This window comes from Tubulanus polymorphus, chromosome 2 (genome assembly GCF_964204645.1).
Source record: "Tubulanus polymorphus chromosome 2, tnTubPoly1.2, whole genome shotgun sequence".
Lineage (NCBI taxonomy): Eukaryota > Metazoa > Nemertea > Palaeonemertea > Tubulaniformes > Tubulanidae > Tubulanus > Tubulanus polymorphus.
Window position 1 is genome coordinate 14392521 of NC_134026.1, and position 27971 is coordinate 14420491.

The following is a 27971-nucleotide window of genomic DNA, read 5'->3' on the forward strand; positions in this document are numbered from 1 at the left end:
TCATCTGAAAAATCATTTTCATTAGAATTTAATTCTAGCTTGATCGGTTAATTCTTTATTTAATGATTCAAAATCTCCATATATAACAAATGGTACTTTATTTTTGTAATCATATTTTTTGAATTCAATATTTTATCCTTTTCATTTGGTAAAACTAATTTACAATAATCATGATTTTCACATAATTGTTTATGATTTAATAATGTACTTTCATTACTGAATTTATGTAAACATTTCCTACATAGATATATTTTATTATGGTGATCACTTTCTGTTCTAAAGAATAAGTCTATTTGTTTAATCCACATATAATGATTCTCATAATATAATATATCTATAACATCATTTGAATCATAATCTTTTGATAGATATAAAGGTTCTAATGTATAATGTTTTATATTGTTACCTTTTGTATTTGGTAATTTGATTAAATCAAATACATTTATTCTTAAATTATTATCTCTTTCTATTTTTGGGATGTTTTTAATTATAACAGGATACTTATCTATCTTATAATTATTTTCAAATGGTTTATAATGAGTTAATCTACAAATATTATAAGTTGCAGGATGTAAACAACTTATTATAGCCCATAGAAAACATTTATCATCTTCATTTTGTACATTTATTACAGCATTAGTTTTAAATGGTAGTTTAGTATAACTCGATGTTTTAATATATGGTTCTTTATAATACCATACATTATTTTCATCAATTGGTTTTGATTTAGTTAACTTATTATATTTTGTGTTATAAACATATAAAGTCATAAATATTATTTCATCAAATATTAAACCCAGATCCTTCAGTTTTTACTTCATTATAACATTTATCTAATTTATCATCTATATGTTGTTTAGATATAATATGTTGTGAATGAGAATTTATATTATATATTGGTTTATCTTCAGATTTTATAAACTTTACTTTAACTGATATACTAATTTTAGGATATTCAACATCAGTAATTATTTTTATTATTTCTTTCATATTTTCTAAATGTTTTTTATTTTCTTCTAATGTTTTTCCTTTATGAAATTTAAACTCGATAGCTGCTGGGCCAATATCACTTTTAAATGCTTCGGTTATCTCTATATCTTTTTTATCATCCAATAAATTAATATATTTTCTTACATCTTCCATGTATGGTCTTTTATTGTTTAATTTATTTTTTATGCTTTTAATTGTCTTCTGTTTCTTATCATTATCTTTATCAAAATAATCTTCACCTAAAATATCATTATTCTTATTTCTAATATGACTTTTAGATTTTAAATGTTCATTATAATATCTTTTATCACTGAATGATTGATTACATGTATCACATTTGTATGTTTCTTTTTCATTCTTTAATTCATCTAATTTAGTTTCTAATATATCATCTTTATATTCTTGTTTCAATTTATTCTCTAAATGTGTTTTAGTTTTATTGTGTCTTGCTTTTTGGGATTTATCTATATTGATATTACATGTTGGACAGTAGTACTTATTTGCTTCCATTTTAATATCAATTTTTTTTTAAATTGATTTAGAAGTTCAATGATTTATATCATGTATTATTTCAATCACACTTTACTAACACTTTTAATGTTTAAATATAGCTGCAAAGCAGCGATGACGGGTTTTCTGTAAAGCCATTCAGAATGATGGGAATTGTAGTAAATTGAAATATCGATACATAGAATAAAATGCATTGACAGATTCGAACCTAATATGCAACCACTGTGTAAACGTCAAATATGATTCAGCTTTGAAACTGAACATACGCGGACGTACAATCACAAATATTAATATATTTGACCAGGCATTTATTTTGGCATTCAAACGTCATGATACTGTATTATCAGCATCTTTAAAAATGGATCTGTCCTATTAAGAACTCATCTTAAGCACATGCTGAGCCGATAGATTGGTTGAATTCACAGATAAGAACGTATTATGATTTAGAATAGGTTTAAGAAGTTAATGTTTTTATTGAAATATTTGAATAAATACATATATTGTAGTGTAGATTCAATCAATAAATTATGAATTGATTTGGTCTGGGTTTCCGGCTGATGTTGATTTTGGCTTTTATGGATTACAAATTCTATAGTGATAAACAATTGATACCTGCAACATGTGTGTAATTCAAACCTATTCCACAAGTTGCGTGTGTTTCCTAATAAACGGTAGAGTCACTCTTGATCTTGAGTTATTAGAACTAGGGGTCCAGGGACACCATGCCCACTTGGGAAGTGGTTCCAAATGCTCAACAATCTAACAATTCAGGTATCAAAGGTATAAAACATCCCTTTTCAAAGAATACCCATCACAAACTGCAATGAGAAATGGCCAACTCAGAATTCGGGCCAAAATTGACATTTTTTGACACTAAAAAAGGTCATAGGACGGCCATCTTGAGTCCGTATCCCAATTTTTGTTATGCTGATGGGCCCAGGGGGCATTCACATATATCCGAAAGATCAAAGTAATTGATCAAAGCATCTTCAAAATTTCCCTCAAAAAGTTCAAAAATGTGTAAAAAGTGTTGATTTTGGCGAATAACACTGGCTGCCAGTCGGCCATCTTGATTCTGACAGCCAGTTTTTGGGCTGAAGATGTGTCTAGGATAGATACATGTGTAACCCAAATATCAAGACATTACATTGAAGCGTCTTCAAAACTTCCTAAAATAACTGATTTCTGATGACGGATGGACGACGGACGAAAAGTGAACGCAATAGCCCGCTGGGACTAAAGTCCCAAGCGGGCTAAAAATAATGTTCATTTCGTTATAGAAATTCATTTTTGGAGTTTCTGTAATAATATTTGTTCTGCCCTAATTTTTATTACTGTATGAACCAATGATATGCTTTGTAAATATGATGTTATAAAATAAATTTGAATTAAATTTGAACATGAGAATCAAGCATAACTTGTGTTTTTTCAACTTGTCTTACTTGTCTTTTGTTAACAGTTCCAGAGTTTCAATTACAATCAAATCCAAATTGGCTAAAAAGTACATAGGACTAAATGAAATGAACCGTTAGTTACTGCAAACCTATTCCAGTGTTGTCGATCGTGTTGAATCACATTCCTTGAGTTAAAAGAATCAGATCTTCTATGGTACAACATCGGTCGAAGAGAGATATCTTGGTGTTGACGGTCCTTGACCATCTAACTTCATGCGTTTGACATTGGAATCAGCATCATACCCATTTGAACTGCAAAATATTCATACAACATGAAAACCTACAGTACATGTATACTTTCACCGATGTTGGATATTTGAATGAACATTAGGTTTATTTCAGTATTCTAAAGCAGGAAATAATAAGCCCAATCAAATAGGCCCTATTCCCATTGGAACAATTGTATAATGCGTACAGCTGTACCGTACACTTATCAGTCAAGAATGGAGAAATCGGTATACTAAACCTACGAACAGCAAAATGTACAGGCCTACAATGATTTCTGGTATACAAGCCGTGACCACATTGACTATTAATGTCAGCAGGTCAGAGAAGGCCTGGCCAAATTTAATCACATGGCTCAAATCAATTAGCCTTTCTGCGTGTGAATACTTCACTGTATTGTGGGATCATTCATTTATTACGTACGGATTAGGGGAGGGGGATGGGTCAGGGCAATTACGTACTGTAATGCTAAATATACATGAAAAAATGGCAGATTTTGCGTACAGAGGGAGAGGGGGTTGAAATAATCAAATTTTATGCGTACGTAATAAATGAATATTCCTGTTTTAAAAATAGGCCTATCGAGTGAATTAGTACATAGACTGAATTAGACTTTAGATTAGTCCTGGCCAAATCCTATCCATGTTATAATTGCACCAGTTATAGTAACATCATTGTAGGAGGATGACCGCCGACGAGAGGGAAAAAGTTGTGTTTGTAGTACATAGACATGGTAGGCTTGTCGTACTCACTTAATACCCGGTACTTAAAACGCTGTTGTTACCTGTACGTGACTGTACGGTGATAGGTTAGCCGTATGTGAGTATGTTGACGCTTAGACTTGCAATATCAATGGGATTCGAAACCAAACGAAAAAAAATGCAGTTGCAGTCCAGTGATTTACCCACTGTGCCACAGAACGTAACTGCAGGGTGGATGAAATTTGATTTACAAATAGCCTAGCCTCACCTAACCCAAACTCTATTCTTTCACGCATGCACGTTTGCAGATTATAGGAACTCACTTACGGCTTTTTATGGAACTCACGTACGGTTAACCTGTGGATATCACCGTACAGTCACTGGCACGTACGGGTAACAACTTCGTACTTAAAAAATGGTAATTGGCGGTAAAAGTGCAGATCCGCACCTCTCGTGATTGACGCAATCTGCTGAATGACAGAATCCTGGCTAAAATCTTTCTACTCTCTCTAGTGAAGATATCTTAAAATTAACCAATGGCAACGTACTGAATTGCTGAAGACATTTTGAATCTGAAACAATGATATTTAACGTAATTGATTGAACCGTTTACGCGGAGAGGTGCGGAGCTGCACTTTTACCGTATTGGCTACTAGAGGAACTCACATACGGCGTTAGTAGGGAACTCACGTACGGTTAACCTGTGGAGATCACCATACAGTCACGTACGAGTAACAACTACGTACTTACTGGTATTGGCTACTATATAATAGGCCTATAGTCAAATAAATACCCGTACTGCGGTAGGCTTTCTTAGCTTCCACACTTCACAACCGAACCAACTGATCAACCAGTATATGAGTATATTTATTCCCAGTACGCACCAACCGGCACAGGCCTAACTGTTTGTCAACTGTGTGTACCGTAGTAGGCTATCGATAATCACCTGATACTTTTCTGTCGTTTGTTTTCTCTCTCTCTCTCTCTCTGAGACGAACGTAATTCAAGCAGCCCTCCGCGACTCAACGACCTTGATTTAAACTTGATCAATTCAAAATCTGTTTATTGACGCTTTTGGTTACATGAACTGATCAGCAATATACTTAAATGAAATAACCGGAATTACAAGAAATCAAAAATATTAAAGTGGTAACAAACAAATGCCCGTAAACCTGTCAGACACGCGAACGCCGGACTCGTAAACTCTTGGACTCGGACCCGCTGAGCAATAAATTCATAAAATTGACTTTGAAATTGATTGTGGAGAAGAGAGGGAATAATTCGATAGCTCTTCCTCATAAAGAAGAGAGAAATTTCGGAAAGAAAACACAACATGGCTACTAATTGAACGGGGCCAAATTTCCGATGTTTACGGCTCGACAGTGCCTTTATAACGTGGATTTATCAAAATTCCCATGCAGTATCTGGAGATTGAAGTGACCTGAAGGATATCATACGGATTGTATCGGCGACAGCGGTAAGGTAAGGAAGCCTTTACACTTTTAACAAAAACTATGTGGAAAAGGGAAAAAAAATAATAATCACGCGAATTTCAATAGGGTTTTCTGTGAAGCAACAGAAAACCCTAAAAATCTAACTCATACAAATATAAATATTGAAATAATGTTGTAAATATATCTATATATCTATTCTATAAGAGCTTGCACTTTTATATTGAATAATCTGTCAATCTAAATGTTATTCATTTACATGAATATTTTAAGAGTAATAGGGATAATAGGCTTTCAGATTAAAGGTTGAAGGGGCGAGTGAGTAAAAAATGAAAATAACAATAATTTACAGTTGAATTAGGAGTGCGCGCGACTAATTCAACTGTAAATTATTGTTATTTTCATTTTTTTACGAGCTCGACCCTTCGACCTTTGATCTGAAAGCCTATTATCCCTATTACTGGCCTACAACCAATCTGTCCGGATTTTAGGCCTACGCATACATAGGCCAACACAGACTAGTAGCCTCTATGAGGTTAAAGCTAAGTTCACTGTAAAGGAGGAATCAGATTTATTAAAATGCATGATAATTAGTGATTAACTGGTACTGACTTGCAGTGATCAATCACAATTATCAATTTTACTGGCAAAAATGAAGATTTAAAAAAAAAAAATTTGTCTGAGCAGACAGCTTTATAAGCCAGACTTTTCCTTTGAATTTTTTCATCATTGATGAAACTGGTATTTCATGTCACTGCGACCGCAAGTGACGATTGCGTCGCAATGACTCATCGGCCAATGTTCCTTGCGACAGGTTGCAACTGTCAGCGACGCCAGTCACAAGGAGTCGCACATGTTCTACTTTCTGTGATGCGACGCAACACGACCGTGGCAAGTGACCTACGCGCTCTTGGGATGGCAGAAACTAGTCGCACACAGTCACCGAAAATCGTGTCGCAACCGACTTGGGCCCACACTTGCGACGTAATGCGACGCCTACATCAATTTTACGAATTGAATACCCCAGAAACCTATCTTTGTTGAATAAGGTGTATGCGATGTTTAGGAGGGTTGAAATTCAATAGGCCTCCGACCAATTCGTCCGGATTTTAGGCCTACGCATATACATAGGCCTACATAGGCTAGTAGCCTCTACGAGGTAAAAGCTAAGTTCACTGTAAAGGAGGAATCGGGTTTATTAAAATGCATGTTAATTAGTGATTTACTGGTTCTGACTTGCAATGATCAATCACAATTATCAATATAATTGGCAAAAATGAAGGTTTTTTTTTAAATTCCTTCTGAGCTGACAGCTTTATAAGCCAGACTTTTCATTTGAGTTCATTTCATTTTTTCATTTCTCATCATTTTTCAGACTTTTCATTTTTCATCATTAATGAAACTAAAATTTCATATCATTGCGACGCCATTCACTGCGACCGCCAGTGACGATTGCGTCACAACGACTCATCGACCTACGCTCCATTGGGACTGCCAGCGACAGGTTGCGACTCTCAGGGACGCCAGTCACAAGGAGTCACAGTCGCACATGTTCTTGTTCTACCTTCTGCGACGCGACACGGCCGTGGCAAGCAACCTACACACTCTTGCAACTGGCAGAAACAAGCCGCACACAGTAGCTGACAATCATGTCGCAACCGACTTACGCCCACTAATAAATTAGTTGTGTTGTTGCTAATAAATTAGTTGTGTTGTTGCAACTAGAATTTAACTAGAATGTAACTAGAATTCAACTAGATTAACAAGCTAGTTGAAATATTGTTGTTTTTATTTATTTCTTGTTAAATTTAGTTGATTTTTGTTCCAACTACTAACAACTAGAATTCAACTAGAATGTAACTAAAAATACACTAGATTAACAAGCTAGTTAAAATATTGTGGAATTTTATTTGATTTTTGTTTCAACTACTAATAACTAGAATTCAACTCGAATGTTACTAGAATTCAACTAGATTAACAAGCTAGTTGAATTTAAATAAATTCATATTTAAATGGGTGTTGTAATCTAAATAGTAATTTTGATCTTTTATTATTTTTCAATTTATCCATATATTCATTATGTAAATCATGTGGAATAATATCATTTTCCTCAAGTGCATTTTTCATCGATTTTCTATCTTTATTGTAGAATAAAACTAGAAATCTAATGTTTTCTCTAAAGTCTTTAACAATTGAATTATATTTTTGATTTAAAACCCAAGTTGTTATCCCAAAATGTCTACCAGAAAAAGCTAAATAACATAACTCACTCTCTCTAATTTTTGAATCATGTAAATTTGCCCAATCATCTATGATAAATAAAGTATTTGATCCTTTATGAATATCAATTGCTATTTTTATACAATTATCTAAATTTTCTTTTACTGTTTTAGGATCTAATATAATAAATTTATTATTTCTAGTAATATTTCTATCATAAGTTTGATTAAATTCATATGTTGGACAAAATAATACTATATTATCAAAATAGTTTTCATAAATAGTTTCTAATAAATTTAATATAAAATAAGTTTTTCCACAATTTGTTACGCCAGAAATTAACATATTATGAGGCTCAAATATAAATAATTCCTTATTCATTTATATATTTTTAATTTTACTTGATAATATCCAGTCATTGAATTTATCTGGCGATCCAACCCATTTTACTAAAGAATATTTTTTTCTTTTAATAGTTTTTGTTTTTAATACTTTTTCAATTTTATATTCTTGTTCTAGATTTTCAGTAGTTAAACTCAATTCTTCTTCATAAAAATACCCATCAACTTCTTCACCATCTAAATCTTCTAATTTATAGACATATGGTTTTGTTGTAATTACCTTTTTTATTTTATATATTTCCCTAGTAAAATTTCGATCGTATCCTTTGTCAAATATCTTTTTATCCTTAGAAATTCAAACATTTTGACCAACTTTAAATTTAGGTTCACCAAAATCATCTACAAAAAATGCTCCATATAAATTATTCCAAACAATTTTAGCATTTTCAGGTTTTCTAGCATCAATAGGTTTCATTCCAATAGAAGAATGATAAGAATTATTATATCCTTCAATCAATTTTGGTAAAACATCAATCCATTTAAAAGTATTATTTGCTGTAAAATATTTCCACATTCTTGTTCTTAATGTTCTATTAAATCGTTCAACAACTGCTGCTTTTTTATCCGATTTTGTTGAAAAATATTTAATATTATGATTATCTAAGAGTTCATGAACAAGTGAATTATCAAACTCTTTTCCATCATCAAATTGTATTTTTTCTGGTTTTAGTTTATCATCCGAAAGAAATTTTCTTTAAACATTTGATGTTTGTACAGCATCTTTTCTATAAAGTGGGAAGCTCCATACATAACGACTAAAAATATCAATTATATTCAATAACCACCAATAATCATCATTATCTTTCTTAACATTTTTCATATCAATTAAATCTCCTTGCCACTGTTGATCTACATAACTTACCATAGTTTTACGAGTTTTATATTTTCTAACAATTTTTTTATGTGTTGTGTATGTTGGTTGTTCTAACATAAATTCATTTATATCTTTATATTTAACTAAATTTTGTGGGATTATCTTATCTAATTTATCTTGTTTTACTTGACGCCATATATTTTTAGTAGAAGAATATAAGCAACCGAACTCTCAGGGTTGTAATATAAATTTCTTAAATATTGTTCTTTAGTATTAGGAGTTTTTTTACCACCCATTTATATATCCTTAATTTTAACTTTATATTTCTAATATTGAATACTATCTAATTGTGAATTTACAATATTTAATTGTGCGTCAGATATAATATAAATGTGCATTTTAAAATTTAAGCTTCCTTTTTTCTTTTTTATAAATAATTGTATTCCATCTTTAGTGTTCTGTAGTTTTTTCCCAGAACCATGTAATGAATTATCCTCTGTTGTTCTAAAATCTAACCATAATGCATATGTATTGCCGGTATAATAATCAATTTGATTAATATAACAATTTTCAAATGATTTTACTTTTTCATTCATAAAATGTTTTCTAATTTCTGGCCATTGATCTACCATTCTCATTCCTTGACAAAATATTTTATTTGCTATTCCTTCGATAGTTATTTCTACTTTTGTTATTTCAGGATTATAATAATTATCTACCTTTATTGCACCATTAGAATATGTTGCAATGGTAAAAAATATTAATATACCTTTAATAGATCTTCTTGGGAAGTTAATATTCTCATTAATTATTTCATCATTTGCATTAATAGTTACAGTTTTAAATGTATCAATATAATCATATAATAATGAAAATCCTTGATTGTATTGAGTTTGAATTGTGCTAGCAATATTTTCATTAGTTACTGTGTCATATTCTAAACATATATTTGATAATTTATAACCCATATCTTTAACAACGCTAGATAATACAATTTTCTTGAATTACATATTTCTATAAAGGTGCATTATTATTTATCAATTCAAAGTCTAATGGAATTTTATATTTGCTTTCATAAATCTTTTTTATCAAATTATCTACAGCATTAGTTACTACTGCATTATTGGCTTCAGATCTTAATTTATTATGGTTTTCCGATTGAATACCCTGAAATATCATATTATTTCTATTTTTTTTAGTTAACCATAAATCTTTATAATGCATAAGTAATTTATAATCATCTAATGAGAAAACTGTTTCTGGACCAATCTTTATTGTTAATTTTTTAATCAAATATCTTCCAACATTATCAACAACATAATTATTATTATTACCGGTTACTTTTATATCGGCTGATAAATAAATACTATTTGGAACATAAAAAGTATTTTGTGTTAATCGAGGAATTCTAACACATAAAGTTTCATCGGGATTAATATTTGAAGGATTATGAGTAGTTATATGATGTGATCTTTCTGCTTTAATAGCATTAGATATTCTAGAAATCTTAGAAGGACTTATATAACTCCCACTCATTTATTTAACAAAAAAATTAATTATTTATTTTTGATATCATGTTTACTTGATATTTTTTGATATCATATTTACTAACCCAAAAATAATAGCACTTACAACTGTAAATAAAAATAGAATAATATGTTCAGCAGCAAAGTTAAGAATATTCCCAGCAGATTTCAATATAAAACCAACAATTGATGCAATAATTCCTGGTAAAGCTGCAGCAGATTTTTTAGATAGTTCCCATAAATATTTTGCTAATTTTTTCAAACCATCTTTAACTTTATCTTGTATAGAATTATTATCATTCGGGGGTTTATCCGGTTTATTTGGAGTAGGAGTAGATTTTAAAGCATTTGATATTGCTAAACCAATTGTTGTAAATAACATAGTTACAGCTGTTAGAATTGAAAGAATTGTTATTCCTTCTAATTTAAATAATAACTTTATTCTATCTTTCAATGATATTTCAGAATTTGGTTTTATCAATAAATCTTTAAAAATAACTTTTAATCTATTAATATTATAATCATATGATTTTAAAAATAATTTAATTTCTTCTTTTTGTAATTCTGTGTTATATTCTAAATCATCTTTTTCTTTTTCTAAACGTAATTCTTTTTGCCTATATTCTATTTCATCAATTACTTGATGATCTTATCAGACTTTAATTGTTCTATTTCTTTATTTTTATCAGTTAATTCTTTTTCTTAAGTTCTAATTTTAAAATCTCTTATACTTTTATCATGCGCAATTTTATCAGATGCAAGTCTTATACGTTTAATTTCTCTAATTGCTTCAACAGAAAATATACTATTTAAATCTTCTATTTGTTGATCTGTTGCATCAATTAATCCATTCGTTAAAAGTTTTTCAATTGGAAGTTGTTTCTGTTTCTGATTTCTTTTTGATTATTTCAAATAATTCATTAATTATTTAAATACGTCTATATTATCATCTCTTTCTTTTTGTGTAACATCAGTTATTTCATTACTATTACTTATTCTCTTAATTCTAAATGTTTCTAAATTTTTTAAAGTTGATTCCGCTAATATTTTTTTTAGTTTTGTCCTTTGATTAGTGATATCAATATAATAATCACCTTTCAAACGAAAAATAACATTTACCATTATCTAAAAATTTTTATTTATATGCTAAAGGTCCAACGTTTTCATCATTTATGTTAAATTCAGAATTTTCAATTATATGTTTTAATTTAGGTACTTTGTTTAAATTATCTAAATCTTGTTTTACTAAATCTGGGTCTAAATTTTCAGGATTTCATCGTGATTCTGCATTTCTAATATAATCAGGCATATTTAAATTATTATTATATTCTGGCTCATTACCATCATTAAAACTTGTTTCACTAAAATCAGGTTGTTGTTCATCAGTTTTACCAGGTTCATCTAAAGGATCCATTCCAATATCTTCTCCGCCTTCTACATCCATTTATATAATAAAAAAATTAAAATTTAAAATATAATATTCCTCCTATAACAATTCCTATACAAGTTAAAGCTAATTTAGTATTTTCATGGAATTTATTATCATTATCAGTTTTAATTATATTATGTTGAATATCATCAGTTTTTATATTTTCTGATGTATTGTAATCTTTTATTTTAGAATCATTATGCAATTTAATATTTTTAGTTTTAGTTTCTGTTGATTGAATATGTTTTTTATTTTTTTCACCTTCCATTAATTTTGGAGCAGTAATAATCTTTTTATTTATATCATTTAATCCAATTGAATTATTTATTGTTGCAGTTTCAATTAGATTATTATAACCAATTATATTTCCCATCTTTAATACTAAATCATTAGAAATAATTAATAGATTAGGGCCTATACAATAATTTAGTCTTACATGAGATTTATCTAAATAATTTTGATATCTTACAATGTTTTCTGGAATTGATCTATTTTTATCATTATGAATGGAATCTTCAAATAATACTTTAGATTGTTTCTGCGCATCAAATGAAGTACTATTATTTCCAACTATTGGTGATCTTGTTTCAACTTGCGCACCTAAAATACATATCAAATAAGTTCTAATTGATTGATTTATTCTTTGTATACCAGGTTTTGTAAATCCTTCACTATAAGATTCAATAAAATTAATCCATCCATTATTATTATCAATTCTATAATTATGATAAGCTCCAATTCTATGCATATAATCAATTCTTTTTATTTCATACTGTTCACCAACGCCATGTAATCTACCATGCGTTCTAAAATCGGAATTAATATTTATATTAAATTCTTTACATATTTTATAAAACTTAGATAGATTAATATTATTATCCAATTCTTTAAAATATTTCGATCCAGGTAAAGGGCATTCTAATTCATTTAATATTATTGTGATTTGAAAATATATGTGAAATCTAAATATTGTATGAATGAATTTTAAATCAGAATATTTCAAATTTTTATCTAAGTTATTCAAGTGTTCATGCCAACTTACACCACAACCAGTTGTTGCACAATGAACAGCAAAATTTAATTGATGCTGCCAATATTTCATATTAGATTTTACTTTATATATATTATATTCATCTCGAGTAAAAGTAACTTCATATGTATTAAATATATTTTTCCATTTTAGAAATAAAATAGTTTGTTTCAGTAACATAAATTTCTAAATTAATCAATGAAGGTAAAACTAAATTTTTAAATATTATCATGTTACTAAAATCTATTGCTGGAATATTATATTTATAATATTCATTTGATTTATTATATTGGAAAGATTTTGGAAACCCCATTTATATAACTAAAAAATTAATAATCTATTAATTCTTTTAATAATTTATCTTGTTCTTCAACTATTATATGACCATTTAAACTTATTATATAATCTAGTGTGTTCTTCAATTTATTAATTTCTTTTATATTAGTTTTAATTTTTTCTTTATTACTTTTTATATTCAATTTTGAACTTATACCAGTTAAAACAGTTGAAATTAATCCTAATACACCAATTGATATAGCTAAAGGTGTTAATGGACTGAATATTGCTAGAAATGTTATTACAGAACTAATTGTAACCGAACCACTTATAATCAAATAATATATAATTTTACTTTTTAAATATTTTTTCCTTTTAGCTTTTAAATCATTTTCAAATTCCAATATTTGTTTTTCTAAATATATTTTTAATTTAGTTTTATTTATATCATGAGGAATAGTATCAATACTATCAACTTTATCTTCCATTTATTTAGAAAAAAAATTAATAATTAGTAAATTTATATGCTACAAATATAACAACAACTGTTCCACCTAAAATCCATATTATTTCATATTTCTGTTGTTCTTTACTCGGGGTATACTAATCTGATAATTTAGGTTTGTATAGATGTAATTTTTCTTTATTGGTTACTGCGTTATATAAACTCATTGCATCATCAACTGATTGAAAATCTCTTTGTGAAATCTTCTGATCATATAATTCCTTGTTAATATAATCCATATAGTTTTGTCGTTTTTCTCTATATTCTTCTGCTGCTTTATTGTATTTCTCTAATGCTAAGTTATGTCTTTTTTGTTCTGTTAATGATCCATTTTTATCAATATGTTTGAATAAATAACCGCCACCAGTAAATGCTAAAGCGTTAACAATTGCCGATCCTATAATAGTTATAACTGCAGAAGCCATTTATTTATTGAAATAATTACGCATTTATATGGGAGGAATATATTTTTGTTTTTCCAAATAATCAATAGTTAAATTAGATAAAGTAACTGCTAATGTTGATTTTAAAATATCATTTATTTCAAATCTATCAACATTAACACTTCCCATTTTGAATAGTTTTTTTAATACCATTGAATAACCAACAGTTCCAACTGATAGTAATGCGCCATTATATAATCCAGTTATTATCCACTTATTATCACTCATTTATTTATCAAAAAAATTACTATCATCAAAATATTTAGTTATCTTAGTGATGATTAATTCAACATTCATTTCATTACTAGTTTCATTTGTATATATTTCAATTATTATTTTTTTAATATCATCGATGATAAAATCTTCATCTAATTCATAAAATCTTAAAGATTCTCTAATTAAATTAGTAATCTTTTCTACATTTAAAGTTTCTTTATCTATTGTTTTTTCATACTCAAATGCTGTTTCATTAGAAAATGCAATACTTTTAATATGTGTAATTACATCATTAATGTTAAATATCATTTCTTTCTCACGTTTAAAATTAAAACCAAAACATATACTCGGTCCAACAGTTATATTTGTTTATATAATGAAATAATTACTCTCTACATCTTATAACTTATTCATAAATTACAGGGAAATTATTTAAATCAATTAAGTATCCATTGTGATTTCTTACTTCTAATTTGAAATTATTGAAATGTGGAATACAAGGTTTAAAATCACATTCAGCTAAATTATAATTTATTTGCGTTCCAAATTGTTTAACGTTCTTCAATGGTAAAATATTTAATATACTAGAATTACATGTTGTATCTTTAGTTGCTTCAAATGTTTTTGTAGGATTAATTAAATTACAATAAATATAAAAGTGCGTAAAAGGTATTATATTTGAGCTACCGTGTATGTTTCCTAAAATAAGTTTATCTGGAGGAATTCCTAACAGTTTAGCAAAAGGTTTTTTTTTACCACGTAAGCATGTAGATTTGAATGTGAAAGAGTACCAATATTTTTATCATCAAACTTTGCTTTAATTTTATTAGAGATCTCACTTTTTATGAATTTAATATTAAATTTAGAATCACTACCTATTCCAATCCGAGTTTTTCTATTAATTTCTTGCGCTAATGTTTCTAAATTATATAATCCTGGTGTAAGCATAAGTTGAATCCATTTTTCTTCAAATTTATCAAAAATAAAAAAGCTTCTATGTTCATCAGTTTATCCGATATATTATAAAAAGAGTTATATAAACTTATATTTATTAATTTTAAATCAACACAATTCTTAAATTCTCTATCTAATTGTACTAGTAAATTATGTGATTTATAATTTGTAAGTTTTCTAGAATCAACAAATATTCTGTATTCTTTTAATTCTACCGTTATTTATAACATAAAAAAATTACCGCTCGTCACTTAAAATTAATTTTAATAAAATTTTTCCTTAAATAATGGATGAGAAGATACCATGCGAAATTTGTGGTGAACTTCTAAGAAAAAGTAATATGGCTCGACATATGAAAAAACATGATGAAAATTATAAACCCCCTAAAATAAACTGCCCAAAATGTAATAAATTATTCTCAAGAAATTATGTTAAAAAACATTCAGAGAAGTGTAAAATTAATGGCGCAACGGCTAATATTGATAGTAACGAAAGTAATAGTAATTCTGTTGAAGTTGAACCTGAAATTATTTGGAAAAGACCTTTCTTATTCTATGATAAGGATAATATAAAAGATCATTTCTGTGAGCCTTGTCGAATAAAGTATAGCCCTGAAAATATAGAAGATTGGGAGAATCATCAATTTCGTAAAGTAAATATAGATAAAATTTCTAATAAATTTGAAACTGAATTCAATGAAAGAAAAAATAATATATTAGAAAAAACAAAATATGAGAAAACGTTACCAGATAATAAAGAAACAGTTGAAAATTTAGAAAAACAATATAATGAATTAACAAGAAAAACATATTATTGTAAATATTGTAAATTGATCATTACAACAAGTAATTCAAATCTACATAATAGAACAATAAAACATAAAGAAAACGTATGAAAATACCAAGAGCTTAATGAAGATCTATTACCAATAAATTATAAACGAAAATGTCCACAATGTAGTTATCCTTAAGACAAGAAGGTACTGTGTTATTTTGTGTTGATTGTGGATGGCAAAAGAATTTATGGGGTGAAGAAAAAACAAGAAATTTTCTCATAGATCCAAAATTAAATTATCTAGATGAAATTTTTAAAATATTTTCTATAGAAGATCATACACCAGAATATATGCAATGGCTTGAAAAAAACTAAAATAATAGAAAATAAAAATGGTGAAATAACTAAAAAAGATATTATAAAAACAATTATTTCCTCAACATTTAACACAAAACAAAAGAAAATGTATTTATATTTATTATTTAACGATTATTATGAAAAACCTAAATTAACAGAAGAAGATATGGAAAATATTAAAAAAATATTTAAACAAATATTAATGTATCATTTGGAAAATAGAATAACAGATTCAATAAATTATGAATTCTTTTTAAATAAGATTGTAAATTATTTAAACATAGATATTATAATTCCATTTGATGAATTAAGAAACAAAAAGAAACAAAGAGAGCGAGATGAAATGTGGAACAATATAACACGTTATTTAAATGAGAAAAATGAAATAGAAGAACCTAAACAAATTATACAAGAACAATTAAATGAAAAAGAAGAAACCAATAGTGATTTCGAGTTTGATGATATTGATCCATTTTAATAACCATAAGGTAATGTTTTTATACCATCATCTAAAATATGTCTTTTATCATCAAATGGATTTAAACTAGTTTTTTAAACTTCATTAATGTACATCTCGTGATCTTCTGATCTTAAACAATTCATTTTGTGTTTCATTACAATTGAGTTATATAAACACTGTATATAATCTTGAAATTCTATATGTTTATCAACCACATGTTTTGTTATTCCTTTAAACTTTTTAGCTTCATGATCTTTTGTTCTGTAACTATACATTTTACTTCTTATCCCAACAAATTCAATCATTTCATCACCCCCTAATTCATCTTTAAACTTACCAGGAATCTTTTTATCATCATTGCTAAATAGTTCATGATCTTTGGGATAATTGCTAAAATCAAAATGATGTTTTAATGTTTTTAAGTCTTTTGTTATGTCATTTGTCTTTATTTTTAGTATGTACGCATCCGTATTGACTGCTATTAATGGAAATCCACAGTTAAATGTACCATCTTCAGTTGATAAATCATAAACATAATCTGTTGGGTTATATATTTCAAATAAATCTTTAACTACTTCAGTTAAATCTTTTTCTGTGTGGCTTAAATTAAAGCAATTTGGTTTAGATTTAATCAATCCAATATTCATATTGAAGCCTAATGAATTACATAATATATTTAACCCTGATATAGCAACTTTTCCTCTGTGTGCAAAGGTTATCTTTTATCCTTTGTAAATTTTTTAGCACCATCTGCTGCGTAGAATCCAATGAAGAACCATTTTCTTAGATTATTTTTTGCATTTAATACATAATCTGGAACTATCTTTTCTTTTGTTGAAGTATTACTTTTCACTATTGCGTGAATATAGAATTCATCATTATATTTTATAGCAAAATCTTTAGGATTATTTACAAGTATTCTATAAACTGCTGATGATTTCATAACATCCATGATTCTAAATGTTTTATGTGAATAAACTTCACAGAATTTCTCAATTCTTTCTAATAATTTTAAGTCTTGATTGCGAAAATACCAACAATATTTATTACCCCAAACATAATTATACACACCTGCTGAACCATCGCCCATGAAAAATCCTTTGATAAAATATTCTTTTTCTTCTAATGTTTCAGGTTCTATATTATAAATATTATCAATAATTTCATCAAATGACATATGATTCATTCTTTGGAAAAATCTTTTATGTAATAATTCGTCTCCAATTTTCATATCAGTTGGTTTTATTTCATCGCCATTTCATTTAATTAAACTATGATCTTCTGTAACATCTACAAACCCTAATTTAGTTCTAACTCTATAGATTTTCTTATTTGTTTTATGCCTAATAATATTCTTTAATTTTTTCCATTCATTTCCATTTCTTGTCCAAACATTCATTAATCCATTTATTTGTATTAATTCTTTTTCACCATATGAAATATAACATTCATTTTGTTGTGGAATTATTTCTGAAATTCTTCTTATCAATATTTTATCATTACATTTTAATAATATTGGGGTGTCAGCTGTTACAGAATCAAAATATAATATTTCAATATGCTTTTCCCCAAAAAGTGGTTGTAAAACATTATAATAAAAATCATACATTAATAATTTTGATACTTCTAAAACAGTTGAACCAATGAATATAGGTTTATTAAATTTCATTGACGTTCTTTTAACTGCTGTTAAATAATCTTCAAATCTTTTATTTCCTAAATGTCTAGGACTTGATTGTAAATGTCTTAATCTTTCAGAATTATTTACTAATTCAATATCATTTCTATTTCTAATATTTTCGCATGTTTTACCATAAAAACTATTATTCATTAATTTGAAGAAATCTTTTTCAAAATCTGTTTTTGATATGGTATCTGTTGAGTATTGAAATCTATATATTTTTCTAACCACTTCGATTGATTAAATTCAATATATCCATGTACTTTCTTTAATTTCATTCCTTGTTTTAGATAAAATTTTAACATTCTATAATGAACGATATAATTGTATTTATTATTTTGAGTAAGTATTAATTTTTCTGTAAAAACATGATCTTTCGGTTTTATTTTCTTCTGGTATTCACTTAAATAACTATCATCTACGGTTAAATGTTCTGGGCAATAAGGTAAGTTTCTTGTTTTAAACTTTATATTTTCAGTATATTCTAAATCAACTACAAAGAAATAACCAATTGGTGCTTCATCTTCTAAACTCGTAATTGCGCTTTAACAATTAGTTTTATCATCATTTTCAACTTCTGTTAATATAAAATTTTTATATAGTTGAGGTTGCATCATTGCCCAACCATATGAATTATTGGCGTCAATATATAATAATTTATATTCACCATATGCTCCCATAACACCACTAATTCCACTTCTAATTGATTTTTCAAATAATAAAACCATATCTGGTTCTTTTAATAAATCTAATTCTACATTTGTATATTTTAAACCACATTGCCAGGTTAAACCAGGACTAGAGTAGCAATAACAAGGATCAACATTAAAATGATTCAAATTAACTTCTCTAAATTTTTCAAATATGTCAGCCAATATCATAACATCTGATTTTAAATATAAATCAACTAATTCACCATGATTTTTCATCTTAAAATGGTTCCAAATATTTAATGTTGTATTAAACACTTCGTCTTTCACATACTCCTCTTTTGATTGATCATAAAATTGATCTTTTAATAATTCTGTTACATTAAAATCATTGTGTGTTTTATAAAATGAATAAGGAATTGCGCCTTTATATCTCAATAATTTAAAATCTTGTTCATTTGGATAATAATATCGAGTTATAACAAAATCATTATCAACTAAACTTTTTCATAAATTATCTAATGAACTTGCTAGAAATCTATAAGAATCTAAAAATCTAATGCAACCAAATTGAAATGAAATATAATTTTCAGATGTTTTAGCTAATAGTTTAAAATCATATTTTCTTACATTTACACCATTCATAGCATTATATTCTTCTATTTCTTGATTAATTGCGCCCAATTTTCCCGATAATTGTTTTATAAATAGATGGGTATCATAGCCTGATAAATTATGAAATAATATTGGTACGAAATTAACGTTCTTAGCTTGTATATTGCAATCTTCATGAGCAGCTCCACGATATTTTGAATTTAAATGATCATGATCTCTAACTTTTTTATCAAATGAATAAAAAGTTTTTCACAATAACAACAATGAGATGCATAATTAAAATCAATTTCATCTTCTTTTGTCATAACTATTCTTTTATTTTTGTTTAATAATTTTGCAAAATCACTTTCTAATTCAATCATTTTGTCACAAAAATCATTAACTACATTTTCACCTCTAAAAGAAATATATTGACTTTCATCTTTTCTATAATATAACAAATCTATAGCATTTTCATCATCATAATATTCTGTTAAATATAAAGCTTCCAATGTATAATCTTTAATATTTTCACCTTTTGTCTTTGGTAATTGCATTAATTCAAATACATTTATTCTTAAATGATTAACTTTTTCTATTTTAGGAATCATTTTTATAGCTACTGGATATTGTTCAATTTTATATAATGTTTCGTATTTCCGATAATCTGTTATTCTACAAACATTTTCCTGTGTTGGATGTAAGCAACTAATAATTGACCATAGAAAACATTTATTATCTTCATTTTGAATATTTATTACTGCTTTTGTTGTAAATGGTAATTTAATATAAGATGATGCTTTAATATCCTTTTCTGTTGTAAAGTTTGAATCATTTTTAAACATTTTATTACTTTTTGATGTTTTATTCCTTTTTGTATTTTAAACATTTAAATCTAAATATATAATTTCGTTCAATGTTAAGCCAGAACCCTCAAAATATCTTTCTTCAATATGACGTTTAAATTCATTAAATATTTTTTCTAACTTCTCTTTTATTTGTGTTTTTGAAATTATTTCTTCAGAGTGTGTTTGAATATTATAATTCATTTTTTCTTCTGACTTTATAAAACTTACTTTCCCAGAGATACTAATTTTTGGATCAACATCTGTTATCAAATCTAGTATTTTTTCTATTATTTCATTAAATGTACTATAATCTTCTATTGTTGTACCTTTAAAAAATCTAAATATAATAGCTGCAGGACCAATTTTACTACGTAATGTTTCTAAAATTTAAATTGTATCTTTTATTTCTGATGAATCAATATAATTTCTAACATTTTCCATGTAAGGTTTATTTGAAATGGATTTAGTTTTTGAAGTTGGTTTTTTTACTTTTTGAGGTTTATCATCAATATAATCTTTTCATAAAATATTATTACTCAAATTTTGGTGGTGTTTTTGTGATTCGAGATGTCTATTATAATTCCTTTTTACTATAAATTCATTACAAACTTCACATTTTATTTCATCCACATTCATATTTTCTAATCTTTCTTTTCTTTCATTGGAATTTTCTGGAGTTTCAAAATCTATTACATTTTTTATATGATTTGCAGTTTTTTCATGTCGTGTTTTATGAGATGTATCGATGTATTTTTTACAATATGTGCAATAATATTGATTTTTATTAACATTATTATTTTCTGGTTGGTGTTCATTCTCCCCCATTTATTAGGAAAAAAAATTACTTGTGGTGATGAGTGGTGTCTCGCCCTCTCGCCCTCTGATCTGAAACCTACATCTTCCAATTACTGATGAGGCGTTCCGTTGATTTCGGCCACCTGTTTTCTGAGTTTCATCACATAAAAATCATCTTCTATTGGATTTGACTACTAACTACTTTGAAACGAAATGTTAAACTCTGATAATAATACAACAGTCTCTTTCTGCGCGTAGTTTCTATGGATGTACTGTGCTTCCTATTTTAAACTTGAAGTTATTTAAAGATAACACCGGTGGGAATAGCAATCATTAATCATGGCGCGCATACTGGCGCGAATCTGAAAGTTTGTGACGTCATTTCATAAATAGATAAAGAAGGAAGGCTCCGAGAATATCCAAATCACAGGTTACTGTGAATAACTGGTGCTCGACCACATACAAGTTAAAAATGTACTTCCTTGTTTGTGAAGTAAGTTCATTCATACTGTTATTAAAAGCAGTTCTTTTTAAACATTCTATAATAGTATAGATTTGTTCGTGGATATCAATACTTCAAAAAATCAGCAGCGGTTCATTTATTTATTGTACCGGTACGCGTTTTCTTAATTGAATTGAATTTGTCCGGTCCAAAAGGCGGGTCATACTAGTTAGCGTCAGAAAATGTCAGCGTCGGTGATACCTTGTCATCGTCGATATGAAACGGTCTAAAGTCAGTTTATACATCACATACATTACAAATTGGAAGTCCCTTGTACATGTACATCACATCGTGACCCAGCGGCGATGGTAATGTCATAGAAGAACAAAGTCAGTTGAAAATACCTACCCACTGCACCGATAAAGAATGATTGCCAGCCAGAGACCAGTGACAGTCAGTAATGGGCAGTGATGGTACCGGTCGTGATTATGTTTTTATAATAGTTATTGGACGTCAATTTCATATGTGAATTGTTGTCCCCATCTGATCGCTTGACTTGTCAGACTGACTTGTCACTCCTCTACTAATAGTAACATTATAAGGCCTTCCCTCCTGCATAATTTACCCTAGTAAATCCGTCAAGGAATATTGTAATGCTAGCAGAATATAGTCACCATATAGGCTAAATTCCTCAGTTGCGTTCACTCGAGACTGACCTCATTCAGTGCGCCACAATAGTAGAAGAGATAAAAATACTAAAAAACTACTGATCTAGTACACCAGCTCTATCAATGCTTATAGGGACACTGACACAAACACACATACTGACGCGCTGTGGGAATGACACACAGGCAATACACATACGTAGATGGATACTGTTCGCATCGGGCTTAAATTTCGATGTTTAGAGGCTCACAGTGAGTAAACAGTGGCATTCTGATTAATATCATACGCAGTATAAGTCAATGCAGCGTAGTACTTGTGATACAGAATTGATTCACCGACAGTGAAAGTAAGTTGCAGTAGTTTATATGCTTTCAGTAAGATCCAGTGTGAAAAAGAATATGATGATAAATATAGCTGCAAAGCAGTGATAACGGGTTTCTGCCTTGCCGGGTTAAATACCGTTCTAGGTAGGTTGCAAAATATTTCACTGAAATCAGTTCATTACGTACCACTATCCGTGAAGAAGCGCTATCCTGGGGTCAGCCTGTATCATGGGTCAGCCCATATCATGGATATGTTGACCCATGGCTCTTAAGTTCAAAGTAATGATGTAACAAGTTTAGGGAAAATGTACCAAGTTTAATAAAGAAAATAGGTGATACAGTGTTCTATCATTCCCTCGTAACAAAGTACATGTGTATCATTTTCATAGAAATCCCTCCATCCGATAAGTAGATATCAATGAAAATGCATTTTCAACGATTTCTAGGTGGCGCTACTGGAGCACCATATGAGTAACCTACTTAAACCATACACCTATACAAGTGTCTTGTAAAGGGCTACTAACCACACATTGCAACCTCGATTCTATCACCAACGGTTAAGGACATAGGAGCAAAAATCGTTGTTTTCACAGTCCCCTGGTGGTAGTTGTATGAACTAATCATGCAGGTTGGCATATAACAAACATGTCTTTGATACCAAGTTTTGTGATTTTCATAATAAACAGACCCCATTACATACGAAAAATCGATGCTGAAATCAATTTTTCCAAAAACTTGTAGGTGGCTCTACTGGAGCACCATATGAGTTACCTACTTAAACAATACAAGTGTTTTGTAAAGGGCTTCTAACCACACATCGCAACCTCGATTCTATCGCCAACGGTTAAGGACATAGGAGAAAAATACGTTGTTTTCACAGTCCCCTGGTGGCAGTTGTATGAACTAATCATGCAGGTTGGCATATTACACACATGTCTTTGTACTTATACCAAGTTTTGAGATTTTTCAAAATTTACGCCCCCGAGTGGTTAAAATTGGAACTAATCATATGAGGGGTTCATTTCGGTTATTAACCCGGTACATGTGTATCAATTTTTATAGAAATCCATTGATACCCTTAGTCGATATAGATGAAAATACGTATTCCAGCGTCTTATAGGTGGCGCTACTGGAGAACTATATGAGTTGCATAGTTATACCATACATCAATACAAGCGTCTTCGCAAGGGCTACTGGTCACTCGTTGCAACCACGGTTCTATCTCCAACGGTTAAGGAGCTAGGAGCAAAAATCTCATTAAAAAATTTCGGGTCCCATTTTCGAGCCCGTAGAGCCCAAACGGTTAATCGCAGATAGGGTGTGCCATTGACTTTTTTAACCTCCGGGCTATTATGAACAACTTTCGTGCTCGCTCGAAGCTGAAAAGTCAAAGACAAAAAATTTTCTCACACAGTAACTTTTCGACGTCAGAATTTTCAAATGTAAAACACCCCCTGGTGGGTGAACGGGGTCCTCAATCAAAGAACCCTTCGACTTACCTCAAGGTACCTGTGTTCCGTACATCTCACGAAAGTTTCAAGTAAATGCGTCAAGGAATATTGTAATGCTAGCAGAATATAGTTATCCAGGCTCTCGCGTATAGAGAAAAGAGAGCTGCATACATTACCTCTATCCAGGTAAGTTACTGCAAGGATGCTATTGCTTGTATATGCGGCACAAACAAATTCCTCAGTTGCGTCCACTCGAGAGGGACCCCATTCAGCGCGCCATATATATATATATATATATATATATATATATATATATATATATATATATATATATATATATATATATATATATATATATATATATATATATATATATATATATATATATATATATATATATATATATATATATATATATATATTATATATAAATACTAAAAAACTACAGATTTAGTACACCAGCTCTATCAATGCTTATAGGGACACTGACACAAACACACGTACTGACGCGCTATGGGAATGACACGCAGGCAATACACATACGTAGATGGATACTGTTTGAATCGGGCTTAAATTTCGATGTTTAGAGGATCACAGTGAGTAAACAGTTGAGTTCTGATCGATATTATACACAGTATTTGTCAATGCAGCATAGTACTTGTGATACAGAATGGTTTCACCGACGGTGAAAGTAAATTGTAGTTGTTTATATCCTTCCAGTACGATCCAGTGTGAAAAAGAATATAATAATAATAATAAATATAGCTGCAAAAATAAAGGGTTTTCTGCACAGTCTTAGAATCCTGTTCAACGGTGGATTTCGACAAAGCATTTGATAAGGCTCAACATCAGCCATTACTAAACAGGCTATTAGGAAACTATCAATGATACGTCGCCCAAATGGCTCAGCAGTTATCTCTGAACAAAAACTTGTAACCGAAATCAACGGAACGCCTCATCTTGGAATAAGACGGTCTAACTAGTGGAGTCACGCAAGGTAGTATCCTTAGTCGCCCGCGACAATTCAATATTTTGGTTTTATCGCACGAGACAATTCATTATTTTGGTTTTATCGCCCGCAACAATTAATTATTTTGGTATTGTCGCCCGCGACAATTCATTATTTTGTCGCACGTGACAATTCAATATTTTGTTTTTGTCGCCCCAGACAATTCATTATTTTGGTTTTATTGCCCACGACAATTCATTACTTTGGTTTAATCGCCAGCGACAATTCATTATTTTGGTTTTCTCGCCCACGACAATATTTTTTTTTGGTTTTGTCGCCCGCGACAATTCAATATTTTGGTTTTATCGCCCGCGATAATTCATTATTTTGGTTTTATCGCCCGCGATAATTCATCATTTTGGTTTTGTTGCCCGCGACAATTCACCATTTTGTTTTTGTCGCCCGCGACAATTCCATTATGAGAATGCCGGTTTGCTAGCGTATCTATTTAACACCCGTATTACTCGGGTGACTTTTACTACCAACGGGTGGCGCTGTGTGTAAATTTCTCATGAATCAACGACTTTCGGCTATTAGCGGTACTTAAGACCACTTGAAAACATCATAGTCAATTACGGTAGTAGTGAAAATAAAAAGTTACAGTTCGGTGTACAGCACCATAGCACCCATATAATACCACATACATTTTATTCAGACTAAGGACTTAGTTAACACTGATCTTCATTTCCATTAATTAATGATCTGTTGAATTAATTAGTAATTCAGTCTTTCGGTGGTTCGAGATAAAATGCCCGCAAAATAAGAACTAACGAACCAGGGCTGACCACAAATTGCCCAACAGATAAATTTTCCGAAACGACACAATAATGTTTAGTATCAAATAACTCGTGGCGTGGACCTTGGTCTATCAACTGACCAATGCATGACCAGTACTGGCTATATAGTAAATTATCTGTTTTGCAAACAATTAAGTTATTTGGTGCCAAATAACTAGATATAATGTGGACATTAAACTAAAAATTGTTTAACTGACTAATGCTTGACCAGTACTGACCAGTTACCACTAACTAGAACCCACCATATGTAATTTATATGTTTAGTAAAGCAATAAAATCGTGTTTGGGCGTCGAGCTACTAGATACGGTGCGGGCTATGATCTAACAACTATTTAACTGACCAATATTTTACCAATACTGACCTTAAAGTAATTTGTTTATTCTAGAAGCAACACAGTCGTGTTTGGTGTCAAATAATTAGAAATGGTGTGGGCTTTCATCTAACAACTATTCAAGTGACCAAATCTTGACCAATACTGACCACATAGCTATATTTATCTGTTTCGGACACAACTGAGTCGTGTCTCGTATCAAATAATTTCATTCGGTCTGAACGTAAATATAACAACTCTTTTACCTGTACAAGCTACAGCAGTACTGTCTAATTACCGGTTAAATGTTTTTAGAAATAACACGGGGTATTGCCTGAATCCTTCGTCAGTACTACTCTTATTAAATGTGTCGTTTTAAAAGTCTTGTCCAATTTTTATTGTAGGAAGCGAGCTAACTTTGAAATTTCCCACTAAATGCAAAAGATTTTCACATCGGGTTTTGAACGAACAACGTTTCGATTTGTAATTGTAACGTGCGCATTTTAGCCTGTAACGTGCACATTTCACTAGTGTGAACGTGCGTATCGGTACCATTATGCGAAACTTGTCAAACTTTTGCGTTCAAGACGTTTAAACTGAACACTAAAGGAGATCATCAAAGTTAATCGCCTCATATGAAATATATATTCGTTATAAGGGATGTAGTAGTTCAGTGAGAATTCAAACTTATGGGTAATTTTACGTGATCACAACGCTGACCAATAGAGAAAGCTGTATCACAACAGAAGTGCGACTAACGTATCTTATTGAAACATTGTAAAATACCGGAGAGTAAATGGGAGAACCCTGAATTCGAAACAATTCCACACTCGGATCGTTGACTTTGAAAACACAATTTGCAATTTGTGGACATCCATTATTTCTGCACCAAAAGCATGAAGTATATTATCTTTGCTCGTAAAAATTTGAAATTTTGAGGAAGATTTTTGGCCTCGTTAACCTGTGAACACGTCCTTCATATATTTTCTAAGACCGATCTTGATATAATGCTTAGAGTTTAGAGAAAATTATGGTAGGATGTAAACTTAGGCCGCTTCGTATCCGTGGAAGGTTGCTAATTATTGATCTTATACACAATACGGTACGTAACACGAGACTCCATAGAATATCGTTTTTCAATCATACGTACACAAATTATTGCGATATAAAGATAAATAGTACTTTAATATACTTTTTACTTCTTATACTGAATATTTCCTTAGTAGTATTAATAAAGAGTGGATCAGCAGGCTACCTGAGCCCATTCCACGATTTGAGGTCAGTTGCCAAAAGTTAGTAAGTTTACATACCAGTGGATAGTTAACATTTAAAATGACAATTACAACTTCATTGCTAAAAATAACTTTGTATTCGTAGAATAGTCACACTCAAATGCGGAGAATTGATAATACCATAATACGATACGAAAATTCACTGTGTACAAATTCAAAAAGATGATCTCTAGTGAACGATCGAACGTTGTGTCGTTATTTTCTAATGATAAAACTTGGTTTGAGATTTGAAATGTGTACATATTGGATCTTTTTCATATTAACAGTGTATTTGGTCATGTATCATATTGTATAATGGTTAATTTAAACTAACTGGTTTTAGAGTTGTATCCTTAAATCCTGTAATAGAGGATGCAATCTTTTTGCGGCAAACAGT

The 27971-nt window shown here is 29.5% G+C and overlaps 2 protein-coding genes across 2 annotated transcripts in view; both read left to right on the top strand.

The window, feature by feature from the left end:
- The window catches only part of LOC141900822 (uncharacterized), a 28315-nt gene extending 11094 nt beyond the window's left edge, over nucleotides 1-17221 (top strand). The window contains exon 3 of the mRNA XM_074787872.1: nucleotides 17192-17221. Coding sequence (XP_074643973.1) covers nucleotides 17192-17221 — 30 coding nt within the window. The remainder of the gene's footprint in view (nucleotides 1-17191) is intronic.
- Nucleotides 1-27971, top strand: part of LOC141898436 (delta-1-pyrroline-5-carboxylate synthase-like) — a 377354-nt gene that overhangs the window by 207780 nt on the left and 141603 nt on the right. The window lies entirely within an intron of this gene.